At 25.4% G+C, this 17,055-nt stretch overlaps 1 protein-coding gene and 1 long non-coding RNA gene across 2 annotated transcripts in view; one reads left to right on the top strand and one right to left on the bottom strand.

Annotated features, from left to right (window-relative positions):
• LOC126898004 (cilia- and flagella-associated protein 57-like) overlaps positions 1–17,055 on the bottom strand; it is a 44,262-nt gene that overhangs the window by 797 nt on the left and 26,410 nt on the right. The window contains exons 11-15 of the mRNA XM_050671951.1: positions 12,441–12,540; positions 8,178–8,359; positions 7,825–8,119; positions 5,015–5,230; positions 1,851–2,219 (exon numbers count right to left, since the gene is read on the bottom strand). Of these exons, the coding sequence (XP_050527908.1) occupies positions 1,851–2,219; positions 5,015–5,230; positions 7,825–8,119; positions 8,178–8,359; positions 12,441–12,540 (1,162 nt within the window). The remainder of the gene's footprint in view (positions 1–1,850; positions 2,220–5,014; positions 5,231–7,824; positions 8,120–8,177; positions 8,360–12,440; positions 12,541–17,055) is intronic.
• LOC126899789 (uncharacterized) lies at positions 9,001–9,721 on the top strand. The gene is made up of 3 exons (XR_007702701.1): positions 9,001–9,031; positions 9,092–9,360; positions 9,485–9,721. It is a non-coding gene; the product is annotated as an uncharacterized LOC126899789 (long non-coding RNA).

Here is a 17,055-nt window from a genome sequence, read left to right as displayed (position 1 = left end):
GTATAGATTTAATCTGACAGTGATTAAAATCACTATCATAAGAAACGCTTCGATGCAAATCTGTAGATAGTGTTTAATTTTTAAAAATTGATGGATAATAGCAAAAGCAACATCAACTTCTATTAAAATAAAATACAAAACCCATAATTTTCATACAAAAATAGCATATTTTTGAATATGGTAGCCATTTGCGTATAGAAGATAGATCGTCGGGACAAATTTTTTTTTTTCATTTTGTAGTACATAAAATAAGCTTTAATTTTATATATGTTTAAAGGACGCAGTATTCCGGAACATTTTCAAAAATTAAGTTGAAAAAGTTATTTTTTGTAAAAAAGTTACTATTTTAAATCCTCCCAGTGAGCAGAATAAGTGTTAGATTTTCAAAAAAAATTATATCAAATGAAAGGGAAATATCTAAGGTTTCAATAGAAAAAAATATTATTTGTATTTGTTCATTTTTGAAAAAGTTATGACAGTTTTTAGTAGAAAAAACATCCCGATAAAAGGTAATTTTTATCGCAAACATTACATTTTTTTTTAAATTTTCGACAGCCATTTGCACATAGAAGATAAGATGTCGGGACAAATTTTTTTTTTTCATTTGATAGTATATAACATAACCTTTGATTTGATATATGTTTAAAGGACGCAGTATTTCCGGAACATTTTCAAAAGTTCAGTTGAAAAAGATCTATGTTTTTTACAATATTTTAAGTTTTCAACGCCCCCTATGTAAGGGGAAATTGTCCAATTTTAATAAAAAGTATGTCAAATAAAAGATGTACTTATAATGTATTTAGAAAAAAAAAATTTGTGCTGATATATACATTTTTCAAAAAGTTATAGCATTTTTAAGTTGAAAATTTAAAATCGAAAATCGAAAATTTTAACACAAAAATAGTGTTTTTTTAACTACGGCAGCCGTTTAAATGTAGAAGATAAAGTGTCGGGACAATTTTTTTTTTTCATTTTATAGTACATAAAATAAGCTTTAATTTGATATATGTTTGAAGGACGCAGTATTTCCGGAACATTTTCAAAAATTAAGTTGAAAAAGTTAGTTTTTGTAAAAAAGTTGCAATTTTAAATCCCCCCCAATGAGCAGGTTAAGTGATAGATTTTCAAAAAAATGATATCAAATGAAAGAAAAATATCTAAGGTTTTAGTACAAAAAAATTATGTTGATTTGTTTATTTTTCAAAAAGTTATGGAAGTTTTAAGAAAAAAAAGTGAAAAAATTTCGAAAATTAGCGATTTTTAAATTTGTAATTTTTTTGGATATTTCCCCCATTTGCGGGGAACGAGGGAANGGAAGTTTTAAGAAAAAAAAGTGAAAAAATTTCGAAAATTAGTGATTTTTAAATTTGTAATTTTTTTGGATATTCCCTAATTTGCGGGGAACGAGGTAATTTTTTCAATTTTTAAGGGTAACGTCTTCAACTAGATACGATTTGTGATCCTTTGACGTATTTTTGAAAGAAATCGGTCCAGTGAGAGCTGAGAAAAAGTGGCAACAGACATAAAAAAAAAAAAAAAAAACACATAATAGTAAAATTAATATCTTCTCCGCTTCGTATCGAAGCTAATATTATTAAAAATTTCTAAATAAGCCATTGGCCAGTACAAATTTGTATTCATTAACTTGAAAACTTAGTAATGAGTTGTAATTAGTTCATAGTTTTTTGGTATGATTAGGGAGTTTACTCACTCCCTAAAATAAAAAATATTTATGCTACTATATAAACCTATGGCAATATTGTACAAACTTGGGACCCTCTAAAGTGGTTAAAAAAAATTATAAATGTATATAATTCTTAGCACTACATAAACAAATAGTTTTTACTAACAGTTAATCGATCTTTATATTTTTCTTCAACGTTATCAATCGAAATGACAGAGTTTAACATCGCCCTTGCTTGTTTAGGAGACACATTTTTGTCTTCAATTTTGATTAGACTTTCAAGATTATTGTATTTAGTGCGATAGTTTTTCACATCTTTTCTCAAACTTTTAACTTCTTCGATAAGTGCCATATTTTCTTCTATAATTTGATAATGAGAATCACTTTTTTTATTGCATTTTTTCATTTTTCTTCTATGAGATGCTATTAATTTTTCTAAATATCCTCTTTGTCTAGAAAATTCTATTCGGGAATTTAATTCTTCATACTTGGTTCCATTAAATGATTTTTCTTCTGCGTATTGGTGATATAATTTCTAAACGTCACATTATTATATGATAAAGTAGCAACATACAATGTGGACAGAATTATTGATTTTTTTTTGTTAAATAATGATATTTTCATAAAAAAGAAATAAAGTTTTTTTTTTTTTGAGATAAATGTAGTGTATATTGTAAAAATATATTTTATTAAGGTTAGTTATTTTCTTTCAACTAGGGTCAAGTGGGGTAAATGGAAATTGGGGCAAAAGGAAAAAAATATTATTTAAAATAAATTATTAGTGATTATAGAATTCGGTATCATTGTAACCACAGTACACATAAGGTATAATAGTGTGCAATGAAAAAAATATGGAAAATTTGAGGATATGTATAAATTGTTATCACTCGAAAAAGTGTTTATGATTATTTTAGATTATATTTTCTGCTCAACTGCTTTTGAGAAGGGCATCTTCATCAAAAATGTAAGTAGAACAGTACAGTTTGAACTAAATTGTCATTTCATATTTACTTATTTACTATACGGCCCTAAAACTAGTTTAATATCACTTTTTCCATGGAATTATATTTTTTTTGTAAAATACAAAATAAAAATCAATTGGGGTAAATGGAAATATTAATAACAAATATAATTTGAAATATTACGATCTTTATCATTTTTTTTTCAACTTTAGAGTGCGTAATTATATCAAAAAAAAAACATATTAACAGTTGTAGAAAATAAAATTTCATTAGAACCTTAAACGTCAAACACTTTTATGGACTAAATTTTTCCAACATCAAGTAATAATATCTCAGTAAACCCAAAAGATATAATATCTATTTTTTCAATTCAATTAATACAATATAAAACTAACAATATAATTTGTGTTACAAAAGACCAAGTTCCTCGTCTTAGAGTAACAAAGTATGGTGAAGTTTTAACAAATAAAAATGTGTTAAAATAATTGGAGGAAGCAACCTCAAAGAAAAAGCTAATCAAATATCCTAGTAAACTTGGGAGACATAAGAAAGCTATTAAAGATGTACAAAATATTGTGTTGGAACAATCAATTGATAATATTGATGATGTAGTTTATCATTCATCAGAAGATGATTATAATGACAATTCATTAGATTTAAGTATTGAAGAAGTTTTATACAATACACCAATTTGGTCTCAAATAAAACCTGGAGTATTTCTTTTAATAGATTTTATTGGAGGGAACCGTAAGAAACAACATTTTAAGTATGTATGTTTAGTTAAACGTGTAGATGAAGATGATGGGGATATTTTAGTCCGAGGATTAAAAAAAAATAATGAAATTGGAACTGATTTTTATATTGTTGAAAATGACTTGTCAGATATTACAGTAGAGATGATTCTTGCAATATTACCAATACCAACTGAACATAAGAAGAACAGAAAAACGATATACACATTTCCTGGATACATAAATGTCGATGAAAAATAATCAGTTTAGGCACTATGTTACATACTTATTCATACATTAATTTATGTGATATATTTTGAAACTAAAAATGCTGTTAGTTTGTTATTTTGTTTATAATTTTTACTTTACATTGTTATTTTTTATGTTAAATTATTATTATCACTATTATATGAAAACAAAAGACTGTTAATATATTTTGAAAGTTTATGAAATAGTAAGTAAGCATTAAACTGTACAAAATTATGTTAAAATAATAAAGATTACCTAATTATTTGACTAATTTAATTGTAATTTATGTAATTCAAACAAATTTTCATTTGCCCCAGGCTTATAACATTATCAACTATACTTTATTTTCATTTACCCCATACACAATATACTATTTGGGACAAATGGAAATTTGTAGGTATCGAATAGAAGAAATAATATAATGATAGCTGTAACAGAACAAATTCATTTGCCCATTATGTTTGTTCAATATAACTATTGCTGTTGGAAATAGTTATTTTCATTTACCCCAGAAGTATGGTGCAAATGTAAATTTTTTATGAAATTTTATATTATTTTTTTCTCTTAAAATAATCAACTATTTTAACGTTTGATTGAAATGTTAGACACACATTGTATATAGTTAAATAGTTTTTATCTAAACCAAAATTAAAAAAAATTATTACTACATCAATCTAATAAAAGTTGTAAAACATGTAAATTTCATTTCCATTTACCCCCACTTGACCCTACGTTTTGAATTTTAAGATTTATTTTTTAAGGATTTTGAAATTGATTTTGCGGTATAATAAATTTTATTTTTTACAAATAATTAGCAAAAATCCTCAAAAAACCCTAATTTTTCACCTCGAGAAAAAAATTTTCAAAATATATTTTTAAGAAAATCTAGGGAATACCATTTCATTCTGTATAACACAAGTACCTGATATACTATGTTAATAGTATATTAACATATATAGTTATATATATATATATATATATATATAATATATATAGTTAATAGTACATTATGTTTAGGGCATACTCAAAATTTTTCAATAAGGAAGCTTGCCTCATTTTACCAATTTTACTTTCGATTACTTCGAAACACTTCGCATGACTAAAAAGCAGCTTTGTCCTTTTCGCTCCCTGGATAGGCCTTTAATCAAATGATCTAATGATTGTAAATATCGCTAAATCAACGTATGATAAGTAGGAGTATAAACTTTAAAATGGACCCCTCCTATTTCAATTAAAAAAAAAATGAATTTTTTTTCACTCATGATGTTCCACGGGAAATTTCAAATTTTTAACACACATGTTTAACCTGACCCTCGGGAAAACTGGAACTATTTGTGAAGTTTATTAGAACTACGTGGCAAAAAAGATAAGATAAAAGTAATATTTACTGAAACTACACTTTTCAATATACTTGGATTTTGTAACTTCTGACTGACTTGATGTATGTCACTAACCATACGACTGATTATATTGTTGCTGTTTCGGATTATGTTCTGTTGCTTATGAATTTCTACCTCAAGCATCTGTAAAATTTCTCGTTGTTCTATGAGAAATAGTTCCGTGCGTTTGATAATAATATTCTTTTCGTCTAATTCATTTTCCAACTTCAACCAAATATTAATTAGAGTTATTTATTTATCCGGCAAAAAGTTTTTAAATAAATGTTGATATTGTCAAAAACACGCTAGGTATAATAATTTATTTTAACGCATTTAAGATAACACATATTACAGTTATTATTATAGTTTTAAATTATTGGTCTTCTTTTATTATTTGTCGAGTTACGCGACTCATTGCCGCAGTACATCTTTTTATTTGATATACTTTTATATTACAAACGTATAAATTATATAATTACATAACCAATTTCATTGAACAATAGCTTATTTAGAGACAATGTAGTTTATTAAGAATAATCTAATTAATTAATTGTTTTTTTTTTGTAAGATAACAATGTTTATTTATTTTTACAAAATACAATAAATATTTAATGTTTACAATAAAGTAATTGGTTAAAGTAGTTATGAGAGTTGTTATAAATAATTTAAATAAAAATATAAAATCATTACTTTGTTATTATAAAATTAATAAAGGACATAGCTAAAATTTTAATTTGTAGGTAATATAGATTTGAACAAATAATATTTTTAGCTATATGTGAGAAGAGTGAGCAACGTTCTTTATCTATCCGTTAAAGAAAAAAATAAAATCAGTAAGCACTAACCTACTTCTTTCTAAATCTTTAATTACTTTTCTCAATTAAATCTGTTTATCTCATTGCTAAATACACTAGTCAAATTTCTATTCCATTATTATTGAAATTATAAAAAATGACTAAAGATTGTGAATAATTTATCTTTAAATTTACAAATTTGATCGCTCAATTTCTATTTAAGTGATATTTTTTTCTTGTAATATAAAAAGACAATATTGCTTCAATTGTAGCAAATAAATCCAATCATTAATAAATATAAATAATGTAAATTTTGAAAATATCATAAAAATTTAAATAAAAATACTTATAATGAATAGGGTAAAATAGGGAAAGCGGGGCCCAAGCTGAATACCGATGAACTAACCTATGACAGAAGGAGATCCTGTCCTCCTTCACCAAGTCTTAAAGAGGGAGTGGATATTGAAATTTAACATAAATTAACCTAATGTAATGGGGTGGGTGAGGATGAAACACGACGTAAAATAACACAAATTGTCACATGCCTATAGATAGTGTGTAATAAATTTATTATTTTGCGGAAAAATAATTGATTGTTGTTGATGCGCTGGAGCATCCGAAACGTTCGTCATCTTCAACGTCTTCTTGAAAACGCTTATACCACTCGTCAACCCTTGTGTTACTCATGTCACATTCACTATAGGCTTTTGTTAATAATTCACACATTTTGTTACACTAAATTTGATACAAATGCTTTAATCCATTTTTTTTAACAAACGAATATCGCCGAGGTCATAAAAATACATCTAACCTTGGTGGCTGCTACTGATAAAGTAAAAAATGAATCCAGCTGTAAATTTTATCATACTTTAGAGACATGTGTATCAACATTATGAAAAATAATTTTTGATAATCACTCTCTAAACCCTCAAAATTTATAAATATACATTATTTTCTGAACACACATCATATATTGTAGACAAAAAAGTACGTCAAAAGATCACAAATCGTATCTAGTTGGAGACATTACCCTTAAAAATTGAAAAAAATTCCCTCGTTTCCCGCAAATGGGGGAAATATGCAAAAAAATTACAAATTTAAAAATCGCTAATTTTCGAAATTTTTTCACTTTTTTTTCTTAAAACTTCCATAACTTTTTGAAAAATCAACAAATCAATATAATTTTTTTTTATACTAAAACCTTAGATATTTTTCTTTCATTTGATATCATTTTTTTGAAAATCTAACACTTAACCTGCTCATTGGGGGAAATTTAAAATAGCAACTTTTTTACAAAAACTAACTTTTTCAACTTAATTTTTGAAAATGTTCCGGAAATACTGCGTCCTTTAAATATATATCAAATTAAAGCTTATTTTATGTATTATAAAATAAAAAAAAAAATTTGTCCCGACGACCTATCTTCTATGCGCAAATGGCTACAGTATTTAAAAACATGCTATTTTAACAAATTTTTTTTTTTTAATTAAACACTATCTACAGATTTGCATCGAAGCGTTTTTTATGATAGTGATTTTAATCACTGTTAGATATCATCTATACTGGACCCAACTATGCCACGACCCCACTATGCTGGGTTTTTTTTTAAAAACTGTATTTTTTTCTATTAATTGTAAAAAAATTAAATAGAAGTTGTTAATTACAGTAATAATTCAGCCTAATTATATGTAACATTTAGTGATAAATGCGGTATAAGCAATTACAATTGTATAGATTATAATAGCATTACAAACATTAGAATATATATTCCAGTTATTTTTGTCAATGGTGGTAGAGGAAGTGTCAGATATGGCAATGTACACAAGTGTTGGTGGAATAAGCTATTTCTCCCATTACATTAGGTTAGTTTAGGTTGGAATTATCCCCCCCCAGACCATGCCTTTTCACAACCCACCATTGGTAGGCGGTTGAGTTGCGAGGAGTCCAACTTTCCCTATATTACGGTATTAATAATGTGATTCAAACTAATTAATTAATTGAATATGAACAGAATTATTTACTTACATCAGATATTGCTTCTTTTTTAGCTTGAAGTTCTAATATTAATGGTTCTACCGCCTGTTCCATATCTTGTATGTTATGTTTCAACACATCGGATTCTTTCTCCAATTCTTTCAACTTTAAATTTTCTTCGAATAATATATTGTTTTTCTCTTGAATGATTTCATCTCGACTTTTTATTTGTTTTGAAATATCGTACTTAATACTTTTCTTCTCATTGACTGTTGTTTTCAACTGTTCTAAATCTTCGTCATATTTTTCAATAAGATTAGTCAAATTTTCTATCTCTTCTAATGCACTATGTTAAAAACTAAATAAATTCATAGCTAATGTTTATTTTTAATTTTTATATTTACGTTATAGTTTTCATTTTGTAAGTTCCTAATTGTCCTCTAAGATTTATGTTGATCTTCTTCAGTTCTCTAATTTTGGTCAAATAATTTGTTTTTTTTTCTAGAAAGTCTCGATCTACATCATCTTCGATTTGTTCCATTAACATAATAGTATTATTTTTCTCCATTATCAAGTTTTCTTTGATCTAAATAATATTAACATATCTTATTAATATTGTCCATTGTTTATAACAAATTTAATGTATATTATCAAACTAGCTTTTTAAATTCATAAATGTGACAAAATTCTTCTATAGTATATTTACTATACATTAATTTATACATTATATTATAATATAATATATATATTTATTAGGGTGGTCCTTAAAATACAAATTTTCAAAATTCGATTTACGCGCACCAAAAAATTGTTCTAATACATGTAAAAATAAACTGTGCAAAATTTGGTCTCGATAGGTTGACGTTAACACGTGCCACAAGAGGGTTGAAAATTCGATCAAAAGGGTAGTTTTTCAGTTATTGTGCTTTATCTCAAAATATATGATTTTTACGTAAGAGTTTACAAGAAAGAAATTATACATATAATTATTTTACATAAAAAAGATTATTAGCAAAAAACCCATAAGTCAAATATTTACCCCCTAAAAGTCAAAAGTTCCATAAATATTATGTTTACAAGTAAAATTCATATATTTCGGCAATTTAAGTATATACGATGAACCGTTCAAGTTATAAAAAAAATTTTCANAATGAACCGTTCAGGTTATAAAAAAAATTTTCATGTAAAAGTTATTTGAAATTTAATTTTCTATTAGTTTTGTAGAAAAATAAAATTGTTTTACGTGTTTTCTGGCGAGGTAATAAAGAAAACTTATAAATAACAATCATTTTTCTATCATTTATCATTTTTTGTTTAGATAATGTTGTTGAGTTAAATTTGTTTAGTTCCTCAGAATATGAAACAGAAGATGATTTGTCTGGTTCATCATATTCTTCAAAAACACGAGGGCTTATAACTTTTATGAATCCTAAATTACTTTCTGCATTAGATCAATGCAAGATATCTGACCGCGATGCTGTGCATTTAATTATTTCTACTGCTGAAGCATTAGGTAATAACGTATCAAAGTTAATAATCAACCGATCAACTATTCGACGGGAAAGATTATTTTTTAGTGAGAGAAAGGTAAATGAAATAAAAANTGGGAAAGATTATTTTTTAGTGAGGGAAAGGTAATTGAAATAAAAAAAAATTAAATTTCTCGATAAAAATAGTCTTGTCTTGCATTGGGATGGAAAACTACTTCCAGGCATTATAAATAGAGCTAAAGTTGATCGATTGCCAATCTTGGTATCATTTGAGGGAGTAAGTCAATTACTTGGGTTCCCAAAAATTGAGAGTGATTCTGGCGAGAATCAGGTAAATGCAATTTTTGATTTATTACAAGTTTGGGATGTAAAAAATAAAATACAGGCCTTGTGTTGTGACACAACAGCTTCTAATACAGGTCGCTTAAATGACGCTTGTATATTGCTTAAACAACTCTTAGAGCGCAATTTGTTGTATTTACCATGTCGTAGACATATTTTGGAATTAGTACGAAAAAATGTTTTCAAGGTTAAACTTAATTTATGTACAACTGGTCCAGTAGTATCAATCTTTAAAAATTTAAAGAATGTTTGATTAGTCTAGATTTGTTGAATTTTGATATTGGTATCAATCATATAATTATCNGATTTGTTGAATTTTGATATTGGTATCAAACTCACTATTTTGTCATGAAGACTACGGTATCATTAGAGGCGGGACGTCTTTGGCTGTGCGGCACTTGCTGGACTTTGCACCGCGGCGTAAAACGCGCGGTGTTGGTTAGTCAAATACTCAAATAAAAATTTATTTATATATATATAATTGATGACACGCGCGCGTCTACGGGTTGGAAAATATTGTTGTCGACGAGAGGTGAGCGGGGTGGGGTGAATGCATTACGACCGTCTAGTCTCAAGGCCGTAGACACGTGCGCGTGGAAAGTTACAAACAAACAACATACATGTGAAATTAATATAAGGGTCTTAAAAAAGTTATGGCATGTTTAAAAAAAAAATTAAATAAATGAAAGAACCGATTTTTAACATAATAGAAATTTCGTCCATTTACGGGGAACGAGGGAAAAATTTTCAATTTTTGAGGGCAATGTCTTCAACTAATTACAATTTGTGATCCTTTGACACATTGTTCATTAAAATCAGTCTAGTGAGAGCTGAGAAAAAGGGGCAATAGACACAAAAAATTTTAAAAAACGGAAGCACAGTATAGACGTGGCATAGTTGGTACAAGTATAGATGATATCTGACAGTGATTAAAATCACTATCATAAGAAACGCTTTGATTCAAATCTGTAGACAGTGTTTAATTTTAAGATATTGGTAGATTATTTCAAAAGCAACAATAACTATTATTCCCATAAATTTATCCCGATTAGTTATTTGATTTATAGTTATATTATATGAATAAATAATAATTATAGTAATTAAATTTAGTATGAAATTGATATTTAATAATTTAATGTTATAATTTTTACGCAGATATTATAAAAATATTAAAGTAATTATAAATTTCTTTATTTATAACAAAGTTATAAGTTTTATACACTGGACTACAAGGAACTCTCATCAGAAACAAAAATATACTTTTCTAAATCAACTTTTCGCAATGTTTTAAATGTGCAATTAGACTTTTTCTATCACTTCTATTTTAATAATATTATTTATTATTAAAAAATGAGAATTTGCATATAAAAAAAAAATAATTAAGAACAAAAAAAAAAATTAATATTCATTTTGATTATAAATATGTTAAAAATAAGGAAAATGGCATATTTAACCTATTTTTTTAATCCTTTAAGTTGATTTTTGTGAAAGTTTATAGTAAAAAAAAATTATTTATTACCATAACTTTTAGCTCATTTTGCAAGTTTGAAATTGTCATCATTAAATAGAAAATTTTATGAGAATTAAAAAGATAGTTAAGATTAATATGCGGTCAGGAAATTTTATAATTACTATTTATAGTAAATTTATCAGAGTAGCTAAATATTTTTTTACATTTTTATCGTTATAGATGACTTAAATAGAAAAATTCCTTGCCATATGCTGGTTGGAACCCAAGCGCGTTAAACACAAGTATTACCGTACGTCGCTTCCATCGGCTGAAAAAAATGGCAATTTAAGCTAGTTCAAATTTCAAAGTTATTTTTCTCGACTTAAAAAAAGCAAACAAAATTAAATAAGTTTAACTTTCTATGCTATATCAATTTGATTTATATAATATTTATAAAAATCAGTGTACTCCCTTTGTCAGTTATTTTAAATTAAAATAAAATACAAAACCCAGAATTTTACACACAAAAATAGCATATTTTTGAATACGGAAGTCATTTTCACAATGAAGAAAAATTCAGAGGTCAAATTTTTTTTTCAAAATGAAGTATATTACATAGGTTTTAATTTAAGGTGTATATAAAAGTATCAGTATTTCCGAAACATCTTCAAAAGTTAATTTTTTGTAAAAAAGTTACCATTTTGGTACCCTTCCTGTGGGCTGATAAGGATCAAATGTTCACATAAATAAATCTAAAGATAGGTAAATACCTAATGTATCTACAAAAAAAAAAATTATATTGATTCGGTCATTTTTAAAGAGTTATGGCAGTTTTAATTAAAAAAAATTGAAAAAATGTCGAAAATTATCGATTTTTAGATTTGTAATTTTTTGGGGGATTTCCCCCGTTTACGGGGAACGAGAGAATTTTTTTTATAGCCTTTAATTTTTATAATTTCTCCGTATAAAGTACACTATTAAATTATTGTATATCAAATTCATACTAAATTAATTACTATAGTTAGTATTTATTTATATATTATATAAATAAATTAAAGGACCACAAATCAGGATATAATTAAGGAAATAGGAATTTGATACTTTTGTAATTATCCATCAATTTTTTAGAATTAAACACGATTTACAGATTTTGATCGAAGTGTTTCTTATGATAGTGATTTTAATCACTGTAAGGTATCATCTATAATTTTCCCAACTATGTCACGTCCATACTTTGACATGTCCCCACTGTGATACGGTTTTTTTTTTTTAATTTATTTACTTTAATAAGATTATTTTTCATAAAATATTATAATTATTATTCATCACACTCAAAAGTTTTTTTTTCGATTTATCATTAAAAAAATATAAATATGTAAAATTACTTTATGAAGTTCTTTATCTTTTTCAGTAAGTCTTTCATTAAAAAATTCAATGAGTTCTTCCAACTTTTGGTTTTGTAAGATTTTAATTTCACTCAAACCTCTATAAATAAAAATTTTTATTATAGTAGAAATATTTTAAATCCTATTTTGAAATTTGCTTGTGCCTCACTGATCGTTTGAAGCTAATACATTTGTAGCAGTTGATTTATTAAAATTAACATAAAAGAAAAAAAAGCCAGTACAGGGGGGTCGCGACTCAGTGGTGATGTGGTATAGTTGAATCAAGTATAATGATATCTGACAGTGATTAAAATCACTATCAAAAAAAAAAAACACTTCGATGCAAATCTTTAGATAGTGTTTAATTTTAAAAAATTGGTGGATTATTCCAAAAGTTACATGATCTGCTAATTCCTAAATCTGCTAAATATCCCTGATTAAGTTCAAGTATGTTGAATAAAAAATGAATTATAAAAAAATATTATTTGTCATAAAAAAATTTTGTTGATCCATACACTATTCAATAAGTTATAGCATTATAGAGTTAAAAATTAAAAAAATAAAATTGTGAATTTTCACACAAAAATAGCATTCGATAGCCATTTTCACCGTGAAAACAAAATAAAGTCCAATTTTTTTTTTTTTTTTTTAATATTAAATTATATTACATAAGCTTTAATTTAAGATATATATAAAAGTGTTAGTATTTCCGGAACACTTTCAAAAGTTAAGTTGAAGAAGTTCATTTTTTGTGAAAAAGTTGTCATTTTGAATCCCCCCCTGTAGGCTGGTAAAGGGTTAAATTTATAAAAAAAAATATACCAAATAATAGATAAAGACATCAAGCATCTATATAAAAAAAAGTTATATTGATTTGTTCATTTTTGAAAAAGTTATGGCAGTTTTAAGTCAAAAATATTGAAAAAATTTCGACAATTAGCGATTCTTAAATTTGTAATTTATTTTGGGATTTCCCCTTTTACGGAGAACGAGGGAAATTTTTTCAATTTTTGAGGGTAATGTCTTCAATAAGATACGATTTGTGATCTTTTGACGTATCGTTGAAAGAAATCCGTTCGGTGAGAGCTGAGAAAAAGTGGTAACAGACACACAAAAAAAAAAAAAAATACATCATAGTAAAATTAATACCTTCTCAGCTTCGCATCGAAGCTAATAAATTATTATTTTGAATTATATGAAATAATATTATATAAAAATTCTGAGTAGATTTATTTTTTAGAAATACAGGATAATTCATTAAGGATAAGACACTTATTTTCTTGGTAACTATTGAAAATTTAAAATTTTGATAAGGAAAATACTGTTTAATTCAAAAAACATAATTTTGTTATCCCTTCAACGTTAAAAAACATTAACTTGAATTTTCTTAAATGGAAACCCTTATTTTGAATTTGTTATTATGATTTAAAATATAAATACTAATAACTTTGCTCTTATAAATTTTTTTTCCGATCAACTGTTCGTCTGTTATAGCTTGTTAATGTTAAATGATTTTGGATTAAATTTCTCCTATTATTTTACTGTTTTGAATACAGGAGTCACTCATTTTCTGTAGTATAACATAAACTAATTTAACTTAATTGAATTTATGAGGTTATGTTACAACTTTAATTACGTATCCGTCAACAAAAATAAAGTTTACTTTGTGTAAGCAATGATTACGATAACATTATTGTATCACAATGCTACAGCGACGCTCCAAATGGTACAAACAGTAACGTAATGTAAAATTGGTGACATAGTTATGGTAAATATGCCAAATCAGCCGCATCGTATGTAATATACTAATCGCATCTAATCGTAGTATTCCATTATTTTAAGAGTGACTATACTACGCGTAGAGTTGGGAATTTCAAAGAAATTAATTCTTTAGTATTACAGTTTATCTTATAAACCAATAGACTGTGCTATTAGTAATATAGTTAAGTCCCGATTTGAATCTATTACTATTATCTATAATTAGTGTGTCGTAAATTATTATTGCTATCTTTTATGTCATATCTTGGTCAATAAAAATTAGTTTATAATAAAAATAGAGTCTTTATAGAAATTTAGTCCAAAATCATTTAACTTTAACAAGCTGTAACAGACGAACAGTGGAAAAAAAAATGAGACCAAAGTTTGTATTTTTATTTTAAATCATAATATCAAATTCAAAATAGGGGTTCCATTTAATAAAATTCAAATTAATGTTTTTTAACCTTGAAGGGATGAAAAAAAATATGATTTTACTACTTATTATGTTAGAATATTTTGAATTAAACAATATTTTCCTTACTAAAAATGTAATATTTTCAATAATTACCGAGAAAATGAGTCTCTCATTCTTAATGAATTACCCTACACGTGTATTTATTACGATTTTACATTTGTAACTTATGTACTTATAATGGTCATTATGTATTCTTGAAAATTATATTATGACTGTTATAGAAGAAATAAAATCTTAAAATATTACAATAATTTAAAAAAAATTACACATATAGATATAAAAAAAAAAAACACAATGGTGTTGCGGCACAGTGAGGGAATGTGGCATAGTTGGAACAAGTATAATGATATCTGACAGTGATTAAAATCACTATCATAAAAAACACTTCGATACAAATCTGTAGATAGTGTTTAATTTTAAAAAATTGATGGATTATTTTAAAAGCTTTTATGATTTATAAATGTAATATATGAATAAATAAATATCTATATACAGAGTGGAATCGATCTAACTGACAATTCATATAACTTATGATCTACATATCATTTTACACTTTATTTTCGTTAATCAACTTTTACAATATAGAATTATATTTGATAATATAACGTTTAACGCGCTTTAAACAGAAATGATTATCTCTAATCTTTATTACAAAAGTTAGAAACATTATCGTTGTCAACTACGAGTGTTCCATGGTTAGCCAAGTTAAAAGTGATAACAATTATTAATTTGCGTGATTCTATCATTGTAATCATATTATTATAGGATATTTCTTGTTAGGAGATTCGATAATAAATGTACTCATTCACTATTATTCTTGTTTCAATTTATGAAATATGAACTTATTTAATTAAAAATTTAACATGTTTTAGACAATGTTTCTATAATTTTTTTTAATAATCTGAATTTTACTACTAATTGTTTTTGTACTGTTACTGTTACCAGTAAATAAAGTAATAAGTGTTTACATAATATGGACTAAGATTTAATACCATAGGAAAATTGTAAAAAAAATCAAAATTTAACAAACTTCAAAATGCTGTATAAATATAACTACTGAATTAAAATAAGAGTTTTTGGTACCAAAATTTTTCTTTAAAACTTATCTATAAAATGGCTATCTTAAAATCTTAAAAAAAATTTAAAAAGAAAAATTAATTTTTAAAATATTTTTTGTAATTGCAAAAAATAACATAAAATATATTTAAAATATAGTCCTATATTGTAAAAATTGATTAAATAAAAAAGTATAAAATGTGTATGTAGATCATAAGTTACATGAGTCAGTTAGATCCGTTTCTCCCTGTATATATTTATAATATATAAAAATATAAAGGGAAATGGTGTTATTAAAAAAAAATTATGTTGTATGAAAGAGGGATATAAATATTATTTCTCATAAAAAATTTTATTGATCCATACATTTTTCAAAAAGTTATAGCATAATAAAGTTAAAAATATGAAAAAGAATTTTTTTACAAAAATCGTATTTTATTCTATTAACTTTGATGACTGTTTTTACCATGAAAACAAAATAAAGTCCGAAATTTTTTTTTCCTTATTAAAGTATATTACATAAGCTTTAATTTAAGGTATATATAAAAGTGTCAATATTTCCGTAACACTTTAAAAAGTTAAGTTAAAAAAGATAATTTTTTGTGAAAAAGTTGTCATTTTATCCCCCTGTTGGGCAGGTAAAGGGTCAAATTTAAAAAAAAAAAGTATATCAAATGATAGATGAAGACATTAAGCATCTATAAAAAAAATTATATTTATATATTAGCTTCATATCGAAGCTAAAATAAAAAAAAACCCAGCACAGTGGGGTCGCGGCATAGTGGGGATGTTGCATAGTTGGGTCCAGTATAGATTTAATCTGACAGTGATTAAAATCACTATCATAAGAAACGCTTCGATGCAAATCAGTAGATAGTGTTTAATTCTAAGAAATTGGTGGATAATTACAAAAGCTACATTATCTGCTAGTTTCTTATTAATACCCTGATTAAGATAAAGTATGTCGAATGAAAAAGGGATTATTAAAAAATATTATTTCTCATAAAAAAATTGTGTTGATTCGTACACTTTTCAATGAGTTATAGCATTATAAAGTTAAAAATGTAACCAACCCAACCCAACATCAACTCCTATTTCCTTAATTATATCCAGATTAGTAATTATTTTAATTATATATTATATAATTTTTATAATTAATTATTTTCAAATTATTATTGATTTTTAATATGTTAAAAGTAATCATTTTGAACCTACTTCTTTTTGTTCTTTAAAGTGAAAGTTTTAATAAAAAAAAAATGAATTTATTACCATAACTTTTAACTCAACTTGCAAGTTTGAAATAAATATTATTAAATAGAAAAAAAT

This window comes from Daktulosphaira vitifoliae, unplaced genomic scaffold (genome assembly GCF_025091365.1).
Source record: "Daktulosphaira vitifoliae isolate Bord-2020 unplaced genomic scaffold, ASM2509136v1 Scaffold_2, whole genome shotgun sequence".
NCBI classification, from domain to species: Eukaryota; Metazoa; Arthropoda; class Insecta; order Hemiptera; family Phylloxeridae; genus Daktulosphaira; species Daktulosphaira vitifoliae.
This window is presented reverse-complemented; position numbering and strand designations above follow the sequence as displayed.